Source organism: Rattus norvegicus, chromosome 8, assembly GCF_036323735.1.
Source record: "Rattus norvegicus strain BN/NHsdMcwi chromosome 8, GRCr8, whole genome shotgun sequence".
NCBI lineage: Eukaryota > Metazoa > Chordata > Mammalia > Rodentia > Muridae > Rattus > Rattus norvegicus.
This window is the reverse complement of record NC_086026.1, coordinates 75,195,433-75,218,740: the sequence shown is the minus strand read 5'-3', so window position 1 is coordinate 75,218,740 and position 23,308 is coordinate 75,195,433. Positions and strand designations below refer to the sequence as shown.

General features: G+C 42.2%; 1 protein-coding gene across 4 annotated transcripts in view; it reads left to right on the top strand.

Annotated features, from left to right (window-relative positions):
* Window positions 1-23,308, top strand: part of Zfp609 (zinc finger protein 609) — a 133,370-nt gene that overhangs the window by 24,305 nt on the left and 85,757 nt on the right. For 2 of the 4 annotated variants that reach the window (XM_039081824.2, XM_063265862.1), the window contains exon 2: window positions 5,656-6,526. The exons of 1 other annotated variant lie outside the window; for it this stretch is intronic. In XM_039081824.2, coding sequence (XP_038937752.1) covers window positions 5,780-6,526 — 747 coding nt within the window. In that variant the 5' untranslated portion in view covers window positions 5,656-5,779. Of the gene's footprint in view, window positions 1-5,654; window positions 6,527-23,308 lie in introns of those variants that run through there. One more of the 4 variants, NM_001173371.1, reaches the window with a different exon arrangement.

Genomic DNA, 23,308 nt, shown 5'->3' with positions numbered 1-23,308 from the left:
TCCCAGCACTCAGGAGGCAGGGGCAGGTGGATTTGAGTTCAAGCCCATCCTGCTCTACAGAGTGAATACCAGAACAGACATGGCTACATAGCTATTAGAAAAGAAGAAGGAAGAATGAATATAGCATTGTTTTTGGAGATGACTACCTGACTGTTACATGTGAGTGATGTTAGTTTTGTAAGCAGACTATGTGCACTTCAATATAACTGTCAGTTGTCCAGCCCAAAGCCTACAAGAAAATTGATCTAAAGCCCTAAAAAGAGGGGAGGATAACATTGCATGCTTTATTTCTGTTTAGACTGGATTGTCTGTGGTGGTTAGGAATAGAACCCCCTCTTTTTGAAGTCCTTAGGGTGCTTCTCTTTGGGTATAAACATGTAAGAATGGTTCCGCTTACATGTAAGGATGTCTCAGTAGTCAATTTGCCTTCTCAACAGGGCAGGGAGCCACTTTCAGTCTTGTCCTTGTAGAAGAGACTGATTTATTCCTATAGTAGAGGAATAGTATGTATGACCTATGACAAATATCCTCAAAACAGGCAGATGATGACCCATTATGTGTGTGCTCTATGATTTTATCACTGGGCAGGTAGGCCAGGAGCTGTATTGGGCTTCCAAGTAGGAAACTGGGTCTGGTGGTAACTGGTTTATGTGGGTATAGAGAGGGAAGGGTGATTGTCATGGCCTTGGTCCCTTAGCCACAGTCGTGCAGACAGGAGTTTCTTGCTGATATGTGCAGAAACAGCATAGATGGCACAAGTTTTGGTTGAACAAATGACATCAGAATCTGGTGGGTGGTGATCCTAAATAGGGAACTGGAGTACAGTTACACAGGGGGAGAGAAAAGTGAGGAAAATTGTCACAGAAGTTCTTGCACGTGTAAGTGCTCCGAGACAGTGTTGGCTGTCCTGATTCTGCACTCTCTCATCTGTGGAGGCAAGAGGTCACTGCTCTTCATTTCCAGCCAGTGTGATAGTTATCCTACCTCCTAAGGTTAAACATCTCTGCAACGACCTGTCAGAGCTGGTTATTAGCTGTATAAAGCCAGGGATGCTGTATGGAACAGATGGGAAATGGTTTGGCTGCTGTGGCCAAGGCTAATTAAAGACTCCTTGGCACTTTTACAGTGTATATTTTGAAATGTACCACCAAAGTTACTATGGAGCCTGCTGAGTTTTGAAAGCTGGGATTCTGAAGTCACCTGGCTGGAGTAATATAATGCTTACATAATCCTTTCTTGTCAAAGACAGGAGATGAGCTCTCTGAAAGAACACCAGGGCCACTAGAAATCATTCCTTGGCATATGTCCTTTTTAGTTTATGTCCTAGACATTCAGACATTCTAGGTAGTTTTCTAGGAAAGAACATTTTAATAGGTAAAGGTGTTTAATATTTATATTGAATTTTTCTTCAGATTATACAATTTAGCATTTATATTTACAAGAATTATTTACATTTATGGAACTTGTATTCTATGTAGTTTTTGACTATATACATACATACATACATACATACATACATACATACATACATACATACATACATACATACATACATACTTAAAGAACTGAAAACAGGGCTGTAGAGAAGGCTCAGTGGTTAAGAGTACTTGCTACATAGACAGTGGCACATGCCACTTTAATTCCAACACACACACACACACACACACACACACACACACACACACACACAGAGTTCTTGCAGAGGACCTCGGTTCAATTCCCAACACCCACATGGTGCTCACAACCATCCATAACTTCAGTTTCAGGGAATCTGGTGCCCTCTTCTGGCCTCTATGGGGGGCACTGGATGCATGTGGCACACATACCTACATGCAGGCAAAACATCCATCCCCATATATATATATATATATATATATATATATATATATATATATATATATATATATATATATAAAGAAATCTTCATTACTAACAATCTCACAGTGAAAAATTTTTTATTTGACTTTTGCTTCTTCTGTTGGTACTGGGATTGAAGCTAGGATCTTGGGCATTTAGCCCAACTGATTTGCTTTTTCAAAAATGTTTTTTGTTACTTTTGAGATAGAATCACACCGGGATGCATAGATTGATCTTGAATTTAACTGAAGTCCAGGCTGTTGTTAAACTTGTGAGCCTCCTGCCTTATCTTCCCAACTAGCTTTGCCAGCAGACCCACTAGTGTAAAGTTTTTAAAAAGATTCATTTATTGGGGTTGGGGATTTAGCTCAGCGGTAGAGCGCTTGCCTAGCGAGCGCTTGCCTAGCGAGCGCAAGGCCCTGGGTTCGGTCCCAAGCTCCGAAAAAAAGAAAAAAAAAAAAAAGATTCATTTATTTACAGCCAGGCATGATGGCATATGCCTTTAATTCCAGACAGAGGCAGGCAGACCTCTGAATTTGTGGCCAGCCTAGTCTACCAAGCCAGGCTTTGGACAACCAGGACTGTTACACAGAAAAACCCTGTTTGGGGTAGGGGAAAGAGAGACAGCAAGAGATTTTATTTTATAATAGCTTCTAGTATAAGATTCTTTCCTAGCAAATTTCCTTTTAAATTCTGTAGATTTTCTTTTCTCCCTGGATCATTGTTTGGCTTTATAGTGGTTTTTTTTTTTGTTGTTGTTGTTGTTGTTTTTTGTTTTTAGACCATAGTAGCCTGTGCTAGTCCTCTTTTAGGAGTGGGTTTTAAGACAGGGTTTCTCTATGTAGCCCTGGCTATCCTGGAATTTGTTCCATAGACCAGGCTTGCCCTGAACTCAGACAGAGCTACCTGAGTGTTGGGACTAAAGGTGTGCCATACCACTGCCTGGCTGGCTGAGATCTCCTGTTTTAAAAACACTGGTCTCACAGAGCCAGGCATGGTGGCACAGGCCTGTAATTCCAAGTGTTTTGGAGACAGATGTAGAAGACTCACTTGAGCTCATTAGTTTAAGATCAGCCTGGGCAATATAAGGAGATCCAGTCTCAAAAAAAGTTCAGCGTGTTGGTACAGGTGTGACATCCCTAGGAATGCAGAGGCTTGAGGGTCAGGAGTTTTACATAGTGAGTTTGAAGCAATCTTAGGCTGCTTGAGGATCTGTCTCTAAATAATGAATTTGCTGAACATGTAGTGACCATTTCCAGTCTACATGAAAAATCTTTGTCTACACAAGGTGTTGCTCCTGTATTTTGTCTTTATAGGTTGCTTTTCTCCCACTTATTCCAATCTCTTCAGTGGTACTAAATATGGCATCTGTTTCCTTTATTACTGTTTTTTATTGCTCATTCCCTTTGCTCTCTGAAAAGATAATTTTGCATGATCTTATTGCATGATTTGTTTTTGTGCCTTTTAGATTGCTCTGGTTTTAATTGATACTGATTTACGCTTAATTTCGTCGTCGTTCTTTTTTTGTATATATTTGATGAGCAGCTAGGCAAGCACTCTACCACCCTCCCATAGTAGTATGTGCTTTTGTCCTTTCAGCTAAATCATAGCTTCTCACTTTAGCCTGTTACCTTCCTAATGCTCTCCTTCCTTATTGGCATTGACTTTATCCTGCTCTCACACGAGTCGGCCAACATAGTGAGGCGAGAGCTCTCAGCAGAATGGTATGCATGTGCTTTCATTTTCTCTCCTCCTCCAGTCTCTCTTTATTACCACCCTATTTTCTAGAGGAAAGTCTCTTGTATGTAAGGAAAGTTATAGTGGTTTTCCAAGGGTAAAACAACGTGAGGTCCTTGAGTGACTAAATTCTGCACTGATGATAATGCAGCTCTGGAGATGGTAGGTGACGCTTTAGTTACTGTGGAAGAGATATAAGCCTAGCCACAGCTAAAGAGACTGCGGAGGTGCTACGTTATGGTCTGGGGAGGAACTGTGCTGTAATAATCCTCTATGGGAATTCAGTGTAAGCATTCTCGTTCTTAGAAATGCCCTTAGTCCCTTGCAAGAGAATTGCTTTCAGAACCAAGTTCTACTGCCTTAACACTGTGATTAGTTGCTGTATTTTCTGACATTTGTTTGATGCCTACCACATCCTAGAGAATAAGTCTTAAGAATATTAGGTGAATAAACAAATATCTGTTATACACTACTCTTAGACACCATGTCTTCTTGAGTATTAAAAAATCCAAACAGTTCACTAATGATTTCTTTAGAATTCATAGGTCACTTTCAAAGTCCTCACCTCTCTGAGTCTTCAGGATGTATGGTTCCTTTACCTTTCTTTCATGGGGTAATTTTTCTTCTCTTGGTTGTTACATCTTATTCCCCCACTCTTAATTTAGCTCATCCTGGAGGAAGCAAGATTTATGGACTTGATATTTGCTAATAAACAGTAATTAACTGCTGTGAGCGTCTCAAGTCTGAAGCTAAACTGCAGATTAAGGTATAAACCTCTTGCTTAAACCTCAGACACTTACATGGCATAGCCCTACTCTTCCAAATGCCTTTGCCCCTCAGCACCCTAGTTTGTAGTCATTGTTACAACAGAGTAGGTAGACAGTCACATTCCTTGTCCTGTAGGAGTCACTTACTTGTGAAATAATTACTTTCAGGTTGCTCTGTGACACCACTGGCTTGCTCCTTTAACACAAGTGTGTCACTAAAGTTTGTTTTGTTTTGTTTTGTTTTGTTTTGTTTTGTAAACAGATGTAGAAAGATGGTGCACAGAGAAGTAAGCAAGAACAAAACTTTTGGCTTTATCATAGAATAACTCCTGGATGGTACACATTAGTTGCTGTTTTTTTCTAGGTGATGTTTCTCTCTATGTCTCCTAAGCCAGAAGACCTGGACAGACAAATTATCCTTGTAAAGCCTGTCTGTGTTTATGTACCTGTGGTGTAAAGCCTTGATGTCTTTCTTTTAGTCAGGTCTTTAAATCTTAGCATCACAAAGAAGAAAATCATTCTACTTTTTGGGAGTAGGTCTTTCAGCAGAGTCAAAGAAAACATTTTTCTTCCTAAATATTTAATAGGAAAAGCTATATGAACCCTACTTGGTGGACATGCGTTCCAGCCAGGAGTTTGGTAAGGACTTTGAAGCTTCTCTGGAATCAAGTGATAGGCTGAGTCCCTCTGAGAGCCACATTTCTGGTTGCAGTCAAACACTGAATCTGCATTTTCCCCAGTTCTTCATTCTTTCCCTTAACCACGATAAGGCTTTTCTTCTTCAGCACTAGAATGACAAGGAATATGTACACTATTTTTAGTAGGGATTGGCCCTGTTAATAGAGAGCTGTTAAGGCTTTTGCTAGATCATGTTCTGAGTCACTGATAATTCAAGCAGCTCACAGAAAAGGGGGTGTGAGCAGAGTTGTTGCGGCTGCAATCTCTGCTGTGTTGGGGCCTGTACTGAATCAGACAGGTGTGCCAGCTGGCAGTGGTAAGAGAAGTTAAGTCTTTTGGGAAGGGGCAGCTAATTGTAGAAGACTACTAGTTAACACTCACCACAGACAGAGTCTTGAACAACTAGAAATACTGTATTCTTCCCTGAGGAGGTGGAATGGGAATTACCTTCTCTCAGTCCAGAGTGACATGGTTGGAGATATGATTGAACTTGTCTTGCTCACTGAGGCACGAGAGTCACGCAGGAAGGGTTCAGCTTGTATTGGGAGTTTGTTTCCAGCTCTCTCCTTGCCTGTATTGTTTTCTTTAACAGCTTTTTAACATTTTCTTTTTCCAGCAATGATGTTGTCCACTGGACATTTTCTGACCAAGGAGGCAGGTCTAAGAACGTAGCTGAAGCTGAATAAGAAAGCTGGGGGCAAGGAAGAGCCTTGAATCCTGAGGTGGACGTTGACTCTAAGATGTCCTTGAGCAGTGGAGCCTGCGGAGGGAAAGCAGTGGATGCAAACCCGGTTGAGACATACGACAGTGGGGATGAATGGGACATTGGAGTAGGGAATCTCATCATCGACCTGGACGCCGATCTGGAAAAGGACCAGCAGAAACTGGAAATGTCAGGCTCCAAGGAGGTGGGGATACCAGCTCCCAATGCTGTGGCCACACTACCAGACAACATCAAGTTTGTCACCCCAGTGCCAGGTCCTCAAGGGAAGGAAGGCAAATCAAAATCCAAAAGGAGTAAGAGTGGCAAAGACACTAGCAAGCCCACTCCAGGGACTTCCTTGTTCTCTCCAAGTGAGGGAGCAGCAAACAAGAAAGAGGTGCAGGGTCGCTCAGGAGATGGTACCAGTGCAGGAGGCCTGGTTGCTGCTGTTGCTCCCAAGGGCTCAGAGAAGGCTGCAAAGGCGTCACGCAGTGTAGCTGGCTCCAAGAAGGAAAAGGAGAGCAGCTCATCTAAGGGCAAGAAGGAGAGAAGTGAAGGCGCGGGGACTTGTTCGGAAAAGGATCCTGGGGTGCTCCAGCCAGTTCCCTTGGGAGGACGGGGTAGTCAGTATGATGGAAATGCAGGGATGGACACAGGAGGCGTGGAGCCGCTCGGGAGTATAGCTAGTGAACCTGGGGCAGCGCTCAATCCTTTGGGAACTAAGCCGGAGCCAGAGGAAGGGGAGAATGAGTGTCGGCCACTAAAGAAAGTCAAGTCTGAAAAGGTAAGAGGTGGCCAGATCTGGCTGCCCACTGCCCATCCGAACTGCCCCGGACCAACTGCCAAATGCTGTGTGCACTCTGTGGGAGGCTCATTAGTCTGTGGGTAATGACCAATTACAAGGTCAGAGCAGCTGGTAATGATAATGTGATTTTGTTCCAAATTAAAGGATTCCCTACAGACTCATTTGCAGCAGGCCCAGACCTCTTGGAATATGATTTCTGTGTGGGGATCAGCTACTTGGTAGAGTGAATTTTCTCACACCTTATTATTGTCACATGTCAGGGCACTTGTTGCTAGATGCTGACATTAAATCTTCATGGATTTCTTGCTTGACTGAAATTTGATCATCAGAATCATAATGGTTGATAAATGTAATAGGCTTTGGTTACATGTTTAAGCTGAGTGCTGTTCTTAGTGGGGTAAATGGTACTGCTGAGTCTATGGCAGGACAAAGTGCTAATTGTCGTGGCATATCTGCTAAGCGTTCTATTGGTAGTTACCAAAGACAAAGTGATAAAGGTACCAGTCTAGTAAGCAAGGGACAGGAGGTACTGGCTGTACTCTGCAGCACTGAATCAGGCCTTAGGAGTTACTGTGGTAGCTTTGAAAGTTTGGCCCCTGAAAGTATTGCTCTCTGCCAGTTATCTCCTGCAACCATCGGAAATCAGGAGTCTCTTGGTGGCCAAGTAGTGTAATGATGCCTTCCCTCCTGCTTGACTCGGAAGCATAGGTGCCTGCAACCCCAGGAGGCATTAGGACTGCTTCCCTCCCTTCAGGAAAGTGATGTTGATGCTTCAGGAAATGAAGCTTGTAGGGCTGTAGTAGAAGAGTTTCCAGTCTAGGGTCAGCTCAGGCTGCCTCAGACTTGAGCAGCCTACGTTTTCCTACAAAGCAGCTGGTCTGATGATGAGCTGTTCTTTGGCTCTTGATTTTCTGCTTTGCTCTGCTCGCCCTATGCATTCAGCTGATCGCAGCAGATGCAGCATAAATTGATTTCTCTGTAATTACATCAGTTGCAGCAGGGAATACCTATTTCCAAATGTACGTGTTAATAAAGACTGGATATATATATATATATATATATATATATATATATATATATATGTATGTATGTATGTATGTATTTGGGTGGTGGTGCTCTCTTATTGCCTGGATTTCAGTAGTAGCTTGTGTTTTCTTTGCTATAGGTATTTTGGTCTTTGCCTCTGGCATATCTGTAGCTTTTAGCGACATCTGGGCATTTTCCGTAGATGGACTGTGATTTTTCTTCCAGTTACATAACACAATGGTTGATTCCCTTTTGCCAGTGGCAGCTGCCAGAGAGGCTGCCTGTGTTTGGGTGGCAGATGCTATAGTCCACCTCGGTAGAGTCAAGTTCCAGCTGGTAATTGGCATGGTTCATCCTGTGCTGGCTGTGATTTGCCATTTTCTCTGGGGTGCAGATGGATAATGCTGTTTTAAAGAGGCCGGGGAGGACCAGGAGTTCCTGCTACTGTTCCAGGCTCATTAGATTGTTCCCTACATCTGGCTTCAGGGGGTCCCTGCCATATATCCATGTTCGCAATCTTCATTTTCTCATCCTTTAGAGTGCTTGTGCTGGACTCTTCTGAACTCAGTTGTCATCTGTGGGTGGCTGGGTTGAGGCTGCGTAGATTGAAGTCTCGGTGCTCGTGACTTCCTCTAAGAAGAAATGAAATCTGTTTTCTCTTATGTAGGTGCATAGACTGTTTGGGTGACGTGAAAGACACTGTACTTGTAGCTATTACATCTTGGTGCTAAGGAGTCTTGCCCCTTAATGTAACTTTGACGTAAGCTTGGCCTCCCTGGCAGACTAAGAATGGAGCAGTCAATGAAAGATAAAAGGGGAAGGAAAAAGGTGTTTCATATTTTGGGAAAAAATAATTTCTGGGAAGTATTGCGAATCATACAATTTGTTGTGCAGTTCAATATTACCATAAGCACAATTTTATGTATTTATTTATTGTTAGTGATTTTTTTTTCCAATACAGACCCAGTTATGTAACCCTGGCTTGCCTAGAACTTACTATATAGACCAAGTTATTCTTTTTTGTTTGGTTGGTTAGTTTAGTTTAATTTTTTTTTTTTTGTTTTCCAAGACAGGGTTTCTCTGTGTTGCCTTGACTGTACTGGAACTCTCTTTGTAAACCAGGTTGGCCCCAAACTCAGAGAGATCTGCCTACCTCTGCCTCCTGAAGGAGTGCACCTACGTGCTTGGCTAGACCAGGCTATTCTTGAACTTGAGGTAGTACTCCTACCTCTGCCTCTGCCTCTGTATTGCTGGGATGACTAGCACAGCACCTACCTGGCTAAGTCTGCTTTTTAAACATTCCTTAACTTGTACTCTAGAACCCCAGTTGGATACAGTTGCTCAAAGGAACTTTACCATATTGTCTTTGGTTAATAAAATATTTAAGTAAATGTTTTGAAGTTGCTAGGAGATAACACACTTTGCAAGGAAAAAGCATGTCTGGAATAGAAGAGGAGACAGGCAAAGTGAAAGAAAGGAAGGGGTCAGGGTGCAGCCCATCCAAAGGGTGGCTGGCAGGGGCTTGATCTTGATGGCAGAGCAGAGAGGTAGGGAGGCATGGATAAGAAAGAAAAGGTTAGGAGTTTTTCAGGGAGCATCAGCTTTTCAGAACTTGGAACCTAGGGTGCTGCTCACCATAGGGTGCTGCTCAGGGAGTGTTGCTTAAGCTTGTAGTTTGGTTTGCAAGCGGAGGCTTTGAAACCTCTTCAAGATTTTTTCCCCTGAAATATGGGCTTGCCTCTGATATAACTGGCTTGGAATGTTACTTTTTGTAGGGACAATCAACAGAACCCAAATAGCAAAACGTGTGATGTAATAGAGCTGGGACTATCGTGAAGAGGGGAAACTCATATTCCCTGCTGCCTTTTCTTCGAGATTTATTTATTTTTAGTTTATGTATATGGGTGTTTTACCTGAATGTATGTCTACATACATGTATTCAGGGGCCAGAAGAGGCATTGGGGTCTCTGAAACTGAAGTATAGAAAGTTCTTAGCTGCCGTGTGGGTGCTGGGAACGGAAATTGGGTTCTCAGCAACAGTAGCCAGTGCTCTAACCACTGAGCCATTTCTCCAGCCCCCACCACCCACTTTTCCAAATAGGAGAGGAGACTGTGATACTGGTTAAAATTGTCCCATGTTAAGCATTATTAGCTAACGGGCTGAATTTCAAATTCCCTACCTCAGGGCTCTCTCTATCAAAGTTAAGTGTCTGGCACTGCTCTGTGACTGAGGAATTTTCTGCCAGCTGAGGATGTGTATTTCCCTTCATGAAATCAATGTTTGCTCCAACACACCTTCCTGGCAGAGTTTACTGGAGAGACTGAAGTGGCTCTTAGGAGCCATTGCTGCCCTGAATTGAATACCCCTGAGGAGATGGGAGAGGTAATGTCAAGGAATAAGCACATGGAACTTCTGCCTTCTGCCTGCTTCCTTGCTTTTGACTTGATTGATAAGTTGCTAGGTTGAAGATGAACAGGAGATGGAAGGAGTAGGACTCCTTCTCAGTGTCCTGATTTTACTGCTTTTGTTGCCCCTCTGACAGGCAAGAAAAACGGAATTCACAAACAAGACAGTGTGATCTGTTAGTGCTGTCAGGGTGTATGTCTGTCCAGAAGTTCCAGATGAGGCATTGATCAAAAATACTTTTTTTTTTTTAAGTCATAGTACCTAGTCAGCTCTAGTGGTTAGGGTCTAGACTTTAGCAGTCCCAAGCAAGCTTCCTTTCCTTAGCAGTTGCTTTTGATTTTACAAGGTAGGAGCCTTCCCTTCTGCTGTGGCAGTGCTTGGGTGCCAGCTGATGTTGCTTTCAGATTCCTTATTTGCCATTTTCCCATTAGCTTAGAATACAAAGAAAACAGTTGAGGGTGCTCTTGGCCTTTTTGCCTTCAGATTATAGGTTCTGTGTCATATATGTTATAAGAGCATCTTCCTTTGCCCTTGGGTTCCCATTCTAGTTTATGCCTTCCATGTCATTTCTTTTGTGTTGCCATTCTTCATTGGCCAGTCTAGGTCAGGCCTGTTATTCTGTGATCTCAGGCTTTCCTGATGCCTTCCTCCTGACTTGCTGTTCTTTTCTCGGTTATGGACAGTATAGCCAAACGTCCCCAAACATTTTCCTTCACCAAAAAAATAGAAAGCTGAATCATTCTTATGTGGGTCCGAGTTGCATTGTCTTAACTACAAGCATGATTTAGTTTTATTCAGCAACGCTTATTCTCATTATGGGTGTTGTAATTCAAGGAGAGTCTAGAGCAAGATTATCTTGTCCAATTTCTCCAACAGGAAGCTTCCTCCTGACTCTGGAGATCTTGTGACTTCTCAGGCTTTCTCAGATTGTGACAAAGCTAGGTTTCTTGATTTTGTTGTTGTTTGGGAGATTTTGTCTGATTTTGTTTTTGAATCTGGGTCTTTGTGTTGTAGTGAGCCTTCAATTCGCTTTCTATTCTAGACTGGTTTCAAATTTACAGCAGTCCTTCGTCCTTGGTCTCTTGAGTTCTGGGATCATAGGTATGAGCTATTATGCCACACCTGGTTAAAGCTAGGGTTTTTTTAAACACCATGATTTTTCTGGGCATGTGTGTGCTTGTGTATGTGTGCAGGGTGTAGAGTGTGCACCCATACAGACACATGAACGTCAGGTGTCCTGCTCTAGTACTCAGTAGTATTCTCTTGAGGCAGGGGTTGACAGTCAGGAAGTCTGCCAGTTCTTCCCAGTTCTGAGGTTACAGGCATATACTTAGTCATGCTTAGTTCTCCATGCTAAGCAGGTTCCTGTGCTTCTACAGCCAATGCTTTATCTACTGAGCCGTCTTTCCAGCCTCTTGAACACCAAATTATATAGTATGTATTACTCTAGGTTTCTTAATGAATCTGTAATTGTCACAGTAGTTCTCCATTGAACTATATAGGTCCAAGGATCAAACTGAGGTCAGCAGGCTTTGCTTTGCTTGATGAACTACCACTGACCCACAGATATCGTTGTGTGTTTCATATATTAAATGGCTGGATCTTAGATTGTAGATAAGGAAGAGATGGTCTCTTCTCTCTTAGAGCTAACAATTTACCAACCAAAGTAGAGCTCCTAAAAGTACATAGAACCCAGGTAAGGATGTCTTTCAAAGTGGGGGTTGTTAGACTTTCAAAATTGCCTTGCAGTTGAAGTTCTGCTCAGGAAAGCCTCACACACATACCTGAGTTCACACACATACCCCACACCCAACCCCCAACCCAGAACCCTACAGTAGAAGAAGTCAGCTGGCTCCAGAAAATTGTTCTGTGACCTCTGCTTGTGCTGTGATGCCGTCATTGATACATAGCACGTGTACAACAGGGTTTTGGTTTGGTTATAAGTATAGATTGTTGATCCTACACCACATCTACTGCATACGTTTTTAGTATAAGGACCCAGAAATCTTCACTTTGAAGTAAAGAGATTTTGTGAACCTTGTACATTTTCTCTGTGGGGTGCATATTGGAAACCATTTCTGATTTTAAGACCAGCTTTAATATAAATTTCACATCAAGTCTTATGTATGATTTTGTGATTAAGAGTGTACTCTGGGAGGTGTAAAAGTGGCTTAGCAGGTTAAGGTCCCTGCCATTTCTAATGACCATTGTTTGGTTCCCAGAACCCGTATGTCAGAAGAAAATGGACTCCCTGAAATTATCCTCTGATCTAACACCTAAACCATAGCAAATACATGTGTGCACACATACAAACACAGATGTACACATACTCACTCCCTACCCCCCCTTTCTGATTTTTCTTTTTTTTAAGAATGTGATCAGTAGCCTGACTGTCGGGAGTTTCGCAGCTCTGTGCTAAACTGAGTGATCTTGAGCTGGTTACTTAACTGCTCTGCACTAGCTGTGTCATGGAAAATAAGAGTATGCACGTTGGTTATTGCAATATTAAATTAGTTGTTGGTCATCATGGCACACACCTTTAATTCCAGTACGTGGGAGGCAGAAGCAGGGAGGTCTCTTGGGTTCGAGGCCAGCCTGTTGTACATGGGAAGTTAGGACATCTAGGGCTACATAGAGTTTGTTTACAAAACAAAAAGTTACATTAGTTAACTCAGAGAAAGCTGTAATACATAGGAAGGATTCAGTAACAATTAGAAAAAGAATAATTTTAGTTGGAATATGTATGGGTCTGTCCTGGCAATAATGGTCTGAACTATAGCAACAGTCCGTTGCACAAGAAGCCCGACAGTGGCAGATGAACATGTTGGCTAGGACTTTCATCACTGTGCCCAGGAGAAGTTCCAAACCTGGTTTGGGAAATTTGCATGCTGGTACCATGTTCTAAAGCCTCAAAAGACCGAAAACAGGATTCAGAGGTATTGAAGCAGCTTCGTTGTACTTGAGATTTCATATGAATTGGCTGCATCCCTGGGGTGGTGTTGAGTGTGTTGGATGGATGTTGCTGTGGGTCTGCCAGTATATACAGTCTCGTGGAAAAGTAGTGCTTTTCTTGCTTACATAAGCATGCAAAGAAAAAAAATAAAATCTAGGTCCTAGTCCTTAATTTCCCTCCCCCAATGTGACCATGTATTTTGCCATTTGGGTACAAGAGTTTTTACCAGCAGGGCTTACCTAGGGAGGCAGCAGGCGTGTGCTTTCAGGCTGGAGGTGGCAATAGCATGCACAGCTGAGATCTGCCACTGCTGACTGCCTGAGACCTCCTCTCTGTGGTTTGCCCTCTTCAAGCCATGCTTGAGTACCCTGCCTCCAGAGCTGCTGACAGAGGCCTTGGAAATTACACTGTTCATTTCCTTATCATCCTCTGACCTGCAGTGCAGAGCCTTCTGGTGCAGGAACAAGGCAGAAAAAATCCAGACGGCTTCTTGCCAGCAAATGTCAAGAGCTACAAAGAAGGAAATTGGACTTGCTCACTTAAAAACCATGGGGTTAGGCTTTGATTTTTGGATCCTGCTGAGAGTTATTTGTGTGTGTGAGCATGTTTTATCTCCGCATTTGTATAGAATGATTCTGTACACGGCAGTGGTATGGAGGAGAGTGTCTGAAGGTAGAGAGCAGAGGGAAGATTGCTTTTTCTCTTCAGTTAATTTCCCAGTTGTACCATTTGGGTGGGCTTAGAAGAATTAGCATCAGGAAGGTGCCAGGCCATATTAATATTTTAAAATATATTACTCTTGATACAGTTTAGTCATGGATGAGAGCACCCACATAAGAAATGCCCTTGGCTATCTGAGGAGACATTTGTTTCAAACACTTTTCCTGGAAGTTTCTCATTCTTGGATACTGGTGTTTCAGTGTTTATGTCGTCTTTGACTTTAGATCTGTCTCAGTATGAGGCAGAGTTCATGACAGACAGAGGACAGACTGCTGGAAGAGTGGGAGGGTAATGTAGAGCACTTTGAAAATTTCTATTTATAGGATATAAAGATACTAGAGGACCTACATTCTCAGCACCTATGTCAGGCAGCCTACAACCATTTATAACTCCAGCTGCCAGAGATCTGACACCCTCTTCTGGCCTTTGCCAGCGCTACACACATCTGGCACTCAAAGAGACACTTAACACCTAAATAAAAAGTAATACAAAATATGATAGATCCTAAAGAATGTGTCTCCATTATGGCAGTTGGTATGGTAAAGTGACTTCTCTTTTAAGACTTCAGAATGAAGAAAAATAGATATTGTAAGAGGGTTTTTCCTTTTTGTACATGTATATTTCCGTAATTCTTTCTTGTTCTTGAATCTTCATGGCCCTGACGTCAGTGGTACCTTTATGGCTTCAGAACAGGAAAGGAAGAGAGGGAGGGAAATCCCTTAACTTTTAGCCCCTGGAGGTATTTTTCAACCCTTAGTGATTTTTCTTCTGAAAGTATTCCAGAGAAAGGTTTCCACATGAAGTGATAACTAACAGGAGCCTGAAGGTCGTCGTCACCTTCAACAGCCGCAGCTTCTGAGGCAGCAGCTGGATAAAGACTCCAGTGCCAGACGTCAGCCTGGCTCCCAGTAACCCTAGGCTCAGTTTTTCACAACTTGCATTTTAACATTAGCTTTCCTGCTGGATGTGGCAGGGCACATTTGTAGTCCCGATACTTGGGAGGCTGGTGGGGCAGGAGCTTAAGAGTTCGAGGTATGCCTCTGTAGTAGGCTTGTTACAAAACAAGCAACAGCCTCATGCCCACAAGCATTGGCTGTCCTGTTGACTGATACTCAAGTTTCAGCTCCAAATTATTTGTCCCTTTCTTCTTAAAAGTGACAGTGAGAGGACAGGGAAATGCCTTATCTGTTAAGAGCACTTGTTCTTGCAGAGGATCCAGGTCCAGTTCCCAGCATTCACATGATGGCTCACAACCATCTGGGAGCCCTCTTCTGGCCTCCATGAGCATCATATGCACTACCACACAAACATATACAGGCAGAAACACCCATACATAATAACATAAAAATAAGTACTAAAATTTTTAAGTGAAAATGAAATTTACCAAAAAGCTTTAAAGAATAAAAACTAACCCTTGGCCATCCATGTGGTTTTTCCTTTTCTATGTGCTGTATAGATTATCTTTTGTCTTCTTTGACAAATTGAGATGCTCCAAATTATAGGGATCATCTAGGGGTTTGGAACTTAGAACATTTTTTACTTTTATTATATTTGAGGTGTGCGTGAGTAATGCTCAATGAACATCTTGGTCCTTCTATTATCGAGTAAGTCCTAGGGATTGAACTCCAGTCAGGCAGGGCTTTTCCCAAATCATCCCACCAGTTTAGGGTTTAGAACTGTAAAAACCGGAGAAAAACTCAAAATATTTACCTTTTTGGGGCTGGAGAGATGGTTCAGCGGTTAAGAGCACTGTCTGCTCTTCCAGAGGACCTGAATTCAATTCTCAGCACCCATACTGTGGCTCACAACCATCTGTAATGGAATCCAATGCTCTCTTCTGGTGTGTGTGAAGACAGCAACAGTGTATTCATACATAAAATAAATAAATCTTTAAAAAAGATTCAAGCTTCCCCTCATTAGCTGTAATGCAAACCATCATCTCTTAAAATTACTGTGAAGTTTAAACAAGATAAGGAAGCTTAAGTGCCCAGCATAGCACTTAAATATTATTAAGTATTTGAAAACTGTTATCTTCACAGTTTCCTGTACCTAGAGTCTCATCTGAGGTAAGAGGATCCCTTGAGCTCCGGGAGTTAGAGACCAGTTTGGGCAACACAGCAAGACCCCCCACCCCCACCCAAAAGACCTGTTTCTAATGCATTATTGCTAACTGAGATACAGTGATAAAAGATAGTTACGAAATTAAGGAGAAAGGCTACCCTTAGAGACCAGGAAAGCTTATTGCCTGAAACATACAGCAGGTATCCATTTATAATAGCCAGTACAATACTGCAACTCCTACTGACTCTGAAGAAAGCTTAAGGGAGAGATTAATCCAGAACATTTAGGCTATTGTGGTTTAGGTTGGTTTGTGGCCAATTTAGTTCATCTATCAGTGTTTTGGACTCCTTTTGGTACAGATCAGTTGGAAGAACCATAGCTCTTTCATAACCATTTCCTTTCAAACCAGTTTGTTTGGTGTTTAACTAAGTCCTGAAATTTATTCCTTAGATTTGAAATGAAGATAGCATGATCCTTTAAAAAACATTATTTACGGGGTTGGGGATTTAGCTCAGTGGTAGAGCGCTTGCCTAGCAAGCGCAAGGCCCTGGGTTCGGTTCCCAGCTTCGATAAAAAGAAGAAAAAAAAAACATATTTACTTGGGGTTGGGGGTTTGCGCATGTGGGCACTGCTCTGTGTGCTGTGGTGCACAAGTGAAGGTGAAAGGGACATTATCAAGTTAATTCCCTCCTCCTACCTTCATATTGGTTTCAGGGGTCAAATTCAGGTCACCCTGTGTCTTTTTACTGCTGAGCTTTCTCACTGGCCTCAGACTTCAGCCTTTTGAAGAATTAGCTCAGGTAGCATGAATAGTCCAGAAGAATGAGGATCAGGATACTCCTCTTTGTAAAGTTTTCGCTAGCTTCAGAGAAAAAAATCAGGTCTTGACCAGGTCACTCTTCAGTTTGAAGCCTTTGTTGTCCACTGAGAGAGTACAGTTGAACTGTGTCCCTGGAAAACTCTCTAATTGCTTTTAAACTTTAGACAGTTGAATTGCAGCTAGCCCTAGTGACAAATACTGGATTATGCTTTGATAAAGTTTCCTGTCTGGATTCTGTTTTTGTTTGGCAAGAGCCTCTTTAAGGAGGTTTTCATAAACTGGCACCCAGCTGACTCACCCAGAGCTGGTATTTCTGGACAATGTGCCCTTCGTTTTCAGGGACTCAGCAGTGCACTGAGTCAGATGTCAGTGAAAGCTGCACCGTGCTTTCACGTAGAAGGAGAGGTACAACACATTGACCTTGCACCAGTCGAGGTAACATGGCTAGGACCGGTTAGTATTCAAGCTACAGAAGTCTCTTAGTGCTTCTGTATTTAGGCTACACACTAGAATCCCTTCTGGGGCTTTTAATGTTCTAGTGTGTTAAAACCCATTATTCTTGGGGAAGCATTCTATGCAAGTTCTTCACTATATTGTATAATCGAGATCGTAATCTAATTACATCATTTGTCCCTTCCCTCTCCTCCCTTCAAGCCCTCCTTGTACTCCTCCCTGTTCTCCTTCATATTCATGCCTCTCTTTTCCTGCCGGTTGTCATTGCATGCATATATGTCATTGCATGCAAATATATGTATGTAAGTATGTATGTATGTATGTATGTATAAACATATATAGTTCTATGGACCCATTAAGTCCATACAACATATGTATGTTTTCAGAACTGTCCTTTTGGCGCTGAACAACCAATTGGTGTGCCCTTCCCTAGGGAGGACCACTTCTCCTACGCCCAGCATTACTCAGCTGCCTATAATTTGTAGGGTTGAACCCTTGAGGACATGTCCCTGTCCAGTTTGGAATGTTCATTGGTCCTCTTTGTTCAGCTTACATTTGGACAGTTGTGTTGTTGACACTTCATGGGTGTAGCTTCTGATGTTACTAAGAGACAACCTCACAGTGAATGACCTCTCAGAGTTGCCTTTGCCACTTCCAGATGATCTGCCTGCCCGCTGAGCTTCGGACGTTACTTGATGCTCAGGGTATCTTATGTCATGTTCCAGCTTCTCCTCCAGCTGCCCCTTTTCAGCACCTGACCTGTAGACAGCACAGGGCCAGGCATTTAGGAATTCAATTATAATGAAGCCGGATTCACAATTTCATCATTATTAGGAGAAGTACTGAATTTGTGAGAACTTATAAAAACCCTTTATGGCTAGTATCCACACCAGCTTTACGTATTCATCTTTAAAACAAACAAATTTGAAGTTAATTCACTGCTCTCTTGTTTGTTGTGGCACTGTATGTAATCTAGACTGGCCGAAAACTTAATCCCAAATGCAGGGGTTAGAGATCAATGCATCAACACAGCTGGATCCGTTCGCCACAGCGTAGCAATTTAGGACTTTTTAAAAGTTGATTAAAAGAGAATAAAACAGATTTAGATAATCAAAATTTATTGCTGCTCCAAATCAGGGTTTCTGCGTTTTGTTTTTTATTTTCCATATGTTAGTGATTGTATTTTTTTGCATTTATTATGGACAAAAATATTTTCCGGAAGGAAGTTTGTGACATTTTAAAATGAAAGAATGCTGCTATAAATAAAAACTTAATTTCTTCCTAAGTCTACTTCTGGATATATTTAAACTAAGCATGCTGCTTTAGAAAGACAAATATATCAGAGAAATAGCAGAAATCCTTATCTCCTTAGTTTTTTTGTTTTGTCTTTAGAAACATAATTCCTTTGAAGACCAGAAGAGATTTAAACATTTTGTGTTATAAATTATTTTCTTTAGTCTATCTTTTGTTTGTTTCTTTGGGGTTGTTGGTTTTTGTTTGGTTGGTTTTTACACAGGGGTTTCTCATGTAGCTCAGGCTGGCCTTGGATTCCCTATATAAAAGAAGATGACCTTAAGCTCCTAATCCTCCTGCCTCTGCCTCACAGGTACTAGGATTCCAGGCATGCACCACCATGCCTGGTTCACTGCTGAGATTGTAAGTGTCTTACTTAAGGGGGAATGATTAGAATTCAGTCATTTACAAATACCTAAGTGTACTATGAAGTCATTTTAAAGTATTGTGGAATGATATTTTTGGCAAGATTAACATCCTTGTACAATGAAATTTCAAAAACAGCTTTTAGCATGAGTATGTATGTTATTTTTACTCTTAGAAGTTAAACTAATTCTATTCTCTTGATGCATTTTTTAAAAGATTTTTGTGGTGTTTCAAGTGGATCATACATACCACTGAAAATTGGCAGTTATGTGGCTGGGGAAATTATCACACAAAGTGACTCCACGTTTGTACACACCACGTTAGCGCAGATCGGTTCCACCTCTCTGCAGACTCCTACACAGCTGGTGGAATGTCTGTTTCAGACAAAGCTGCCATAAGGCATTTCTCGGTTTGATTATACATATGTGCTTGGGTTGAGAACGTAGGGATTTGAAAGCAGTCTCAGAAAGAGGCTGACACTTTTCCCCCTCTAGTATCTCTTGTTCTTTCCCATCTCCTACAAATGCCAGGTGGAAAGTCAGACTGTGATATACTCGGTGTGGAGTTGGCCTTCAGAGTTACTCAGGGTAACGACAAGCTGAAGTTTACCGCACTGACTCCATAAATATGACACACAACCAGTTCTTTCTCTAGCATTAAGACAACAATTATTTTCAGTTTCAGTGCCGTAGAAAGCTGGCTTTGCGTTTGAGAACAGCGTTGATGGATAATATGTATTCATAAAGTCTAAGCTTTACCCTAAGACAAACAAAATACTTGTGTAATAAGAGGTGCATAGTGGGGTTGGGATGACAGCTCAGTCAGAAAGCACAGGTAAGCACAGCGACTATCTCTAGCATCCATGCAGAAAACCGGACTGCTTCTCCTAATGCTGAAGAAGCCAGAGAAAGGTGGATCCTTGGATCCTTAGGGTTGGCTGGCCAGCTAGCCTAGTTGGCGGCAAGCCCAGGTCCTAATAAAAGACTTCTCTCAAAAAACAAAAACAAAAACAAAACAAAACAAAAAACAGACGAACAAAAACCACCAAGGACCTCTGTCCTCTCTGTACATGTACGCATAAATATACTCACAAACCACAAACACACATTTAAAAGGAAAAGCAAAGAGGAATGGGAACCTGGTTAGGTTAACAGAGGGTCAGATCGGTCATCTAGGGCTCAGTCCAGGGTGTACACTTAATGGCTAGATAAGGCCCTCCCTGTTGGGGTTACTCATTCTCTTGCAATTGAGGATGGCCTCAGTTTTCCTGAGTTTTCTGTGACAGAGTCCCAGTTATCCCAGGTAGGCCTTGACATCCTCCCTTTTCCGCTTTCCAGCTGCTCAGATTAAGTGCTGTGTAATGTAGCATTGCCACGGGGAAAGACCAGCAGAGTTTACATCTGCTGGGGAATCAATCTGGCTAGACCAAAGCACAAAGTTTTTCCCAGAACAGCAAATTCCAAGCGTGTCCCATGTACATGCTAGTCCCACGTAGTTGCTCCTTAGCTTTTGTAAAACGAAGCTACTTTCCCTTTGTGTGTGTGTGTGTGGGAGGAGGTAATGCGTATTGATCTTAGGACCTTCACATTCCACCCAAGACTCTGCCACTGAGGTGTATCCCCCAGACCTTGGAGAAGTTTTTTGGTTTAGTTTTTCCCCTTTTCTATTTCTTTCTCTCCCCACTCCCCCAACCCCCAATGGATAAAGTAGGGTGGTTTGGAAGAATTGTGATACCAAACAGCTAAAGAATCACAAACGGGTGGTGACTGTGAAACAGTGATGACGTACTGTACAAATTATTCCCAACAGCATTGCTACATAGGGACCTTTAGACTCATGGTTCGCCTTCCTCGTCTTCTAGAGTGCCAGGATTGCAGATGTTTACCACCATACACATCAGTACTGCCTCCACAGGTCAGTGTTCAGAGCATTGCCATCGTGAAATATAAAACCCGAGTGAGCCGGAGACATGACTAAGCAGTTAAGAGTGCTTGCTGCTCTTAGAGAAGCCCCATGTCAAGGGCTCAGAGCCACCTGGAGCTCCAGTAAATGAGATGCAGTGCCCTTTCTAGCCTCCACACAGACACTGTATAGACATGGTGCAGGTATAGAAAAACAGGCAACATGTATAAACATAAATAAAAGAAAATTTAAAATGTTAATATCTTTAAAACTATTTATCTGCTGGACATAGTGTTGCACACCTTTAATCCCAACACTTAGGGAGACAGGCAGGAAGGTCACTGTAAGTTTGAGGCCGGCCTGGTTTACAGTGTAAAAAGAATTATGTGTTCTAGATAACCCATATAGAAGACACAAATCCTGGTGTTTTGTTGATAAGCGGTAAGCCTAGATTGGGCAGGTTTTGTCGTAAGTCCCTTGTCCCTTGCTGTTTCGTTCTTGACCAGGCTGTCCTCAGGGCCCATTTCTCCGGGCCACGTGCTCATGATCCAGCTGGCTTCCTGGCAAGCTCCTCCTTTCTCCATGCCCTTCTCCCTCCCCTCTCGATTCTCCTCAGATCCCTCACTCGATCTCCTCAAGTCACACCTTTCTCTCCCTACTGCCCAATCACATGCTCTAACCTTTACTAACCTATTAAAACTTTAAATTGAGGTACACATGATGTATGTCACTTGATGTACATGAAGAGCTCCTCTTTGTGGAACACCAGATCTTGGGGGCCAGTATTTAGCACTCGAATACATAGCAGTGCCAGACCAACCCCCAACACTACAGACAAAAAGAAAAAAAGAGATTAAACTGAGTGTTTTGTCTGTATGCGTGTATGTGCACCACTTCTGTGCCTAGTGGATTCAGAAGAAAACATCAGATTCCTGGAACTATAATTACAGATAATTAGAGAATGAGTATCTAAAAATAAATTTTGATGCTTTTAATTTTAAAGATTTTTGTATGTGTATGTTTGTGCACACACATGTGCATGTTTACATAGATACACATGTATGTGATTGCCCACAGATGCCAAAAGAAGGTGTCAGATCCCTTAGAACCTGGTAGATGTGAGCCACACATCATGGGTGCTGGAAACTGAGCTTGATTTCTCTGTAAGAGAAATGGGCAATCTTAACAGCCAGCTTTCAGTTGAGGTGCACATGAAGTACGTCACTTGATGTATGCGAGGATCTCCTCTTTGTGGGCCATCAGATTCTACAAGCACATACAAAACTAAAATAAATCTTTAAAATTAAAAGAAGGATCGAAATTCCTTTTCAGATACTCATTTTCCACCATTAGAATGCCCAACACTACTGCCTCCTGCCCTACCAGGTCCCAGTTTGTCTTTATTTTTAACAATTAACAAATCTGAGTACTTAGCACCCAGAATGACTGGCTTATCACCCACTAGGGATAGTTTTCATTGAAATTTGAAATGGAGCAGGCTTGCCCAATCTGGCCTTGGTGTGCTCTGTGTTAGATATGGATGAGGCCTGATACAGAATCCTAAGTTTGCTTAAAATATTATGAGATTTGTATTCTGTTTTATTGTTAATATTTTTTGTTTTGTTTTGAGTCAGGGTTTCTCTGTGTAATAGCAATTACACAGATAGATATTCATTCTCCACCATTAGAATGCCCAATACTACTGCCTCCTACCACTGTTCTTCAAAGGCACTCACCATGGGGTTTGGAGAGACGGCTCAGCTTTAAGAGCACTGACTGCTCTTGCAGGTGACCCAGGTTTAATTCTCAGCACCTATTTGGAGGCTCATAACTATGTGTAATTGTCCTGGACTCACTTTGTAGATTAGGCTGTCTTCAAACTCATAGGGATCCACCTGCCTCTGTTTCCCAAGTGCGGGGATTAAAGCTGTGCTCTACCACATCCCGCCTTCATCTGCCTTTATTATTACTTTTTTTAAAAAGACATTTTATTTATTATATATAAGTACACTATCACTGTCTTCAGACACACCAGAAGAAGGCATCAGATCCCATTACAGATGGTTGTGAGCCACCATGTGGTTGCTGGGAATTGAACTCATGACCTCTGGAAGAGCAGTCATGTGCTCTTAACCGCTGAGCCATCTCTCCAGTCCTATTATTACTTTTTAAAGCGATACTTCTAGAGCATAAATTTTTTTAGATGATATCATGTCTCAGAGTCAGAAAGCTGAAGACTTGTAAAAGAAACTTATTTTTTTGTGTGTGTTTGCTTGTTTTTTTAATAATCTAATATTTGAAATGAGATTGAAAGAGCAGTCAGGAGCCATGCCTAACACTTGGGATTAGGCTAATAGGTCAAGGTTTTTGAGAACCAGAAATCTGTCACACATTGCCAACTTTTCACGGACGGGCAAAATCTTTGTTAGAAAGCTGTTTGCTAAAATGTCCTCTTCCTTTGCAGTAGTACTTGTAAGAAGTTTCTTGAGTTAGACGGCTGTGGTCAGTTTATGAACTTGTGTGATATATGTAGTTCTTGCTGTAAATGCTCTGTTTCCATAGGAAGTAGATTCTCCCCAGACTTCTGGCAGTAGAGTTGAATAGAGGGTTCAGAGATGAGCTATGGCAAAGATGAGCTGGAGCTGTCTGCACAGCAGTTTCCTTCTCAGGTTACCTGCTGTAACCACCGAGAAGACATGGCCCATTCCTAGTCACTCTGTTGTCAGTGACCCCTCTCATCTCATGCCACTGAAGTACTTG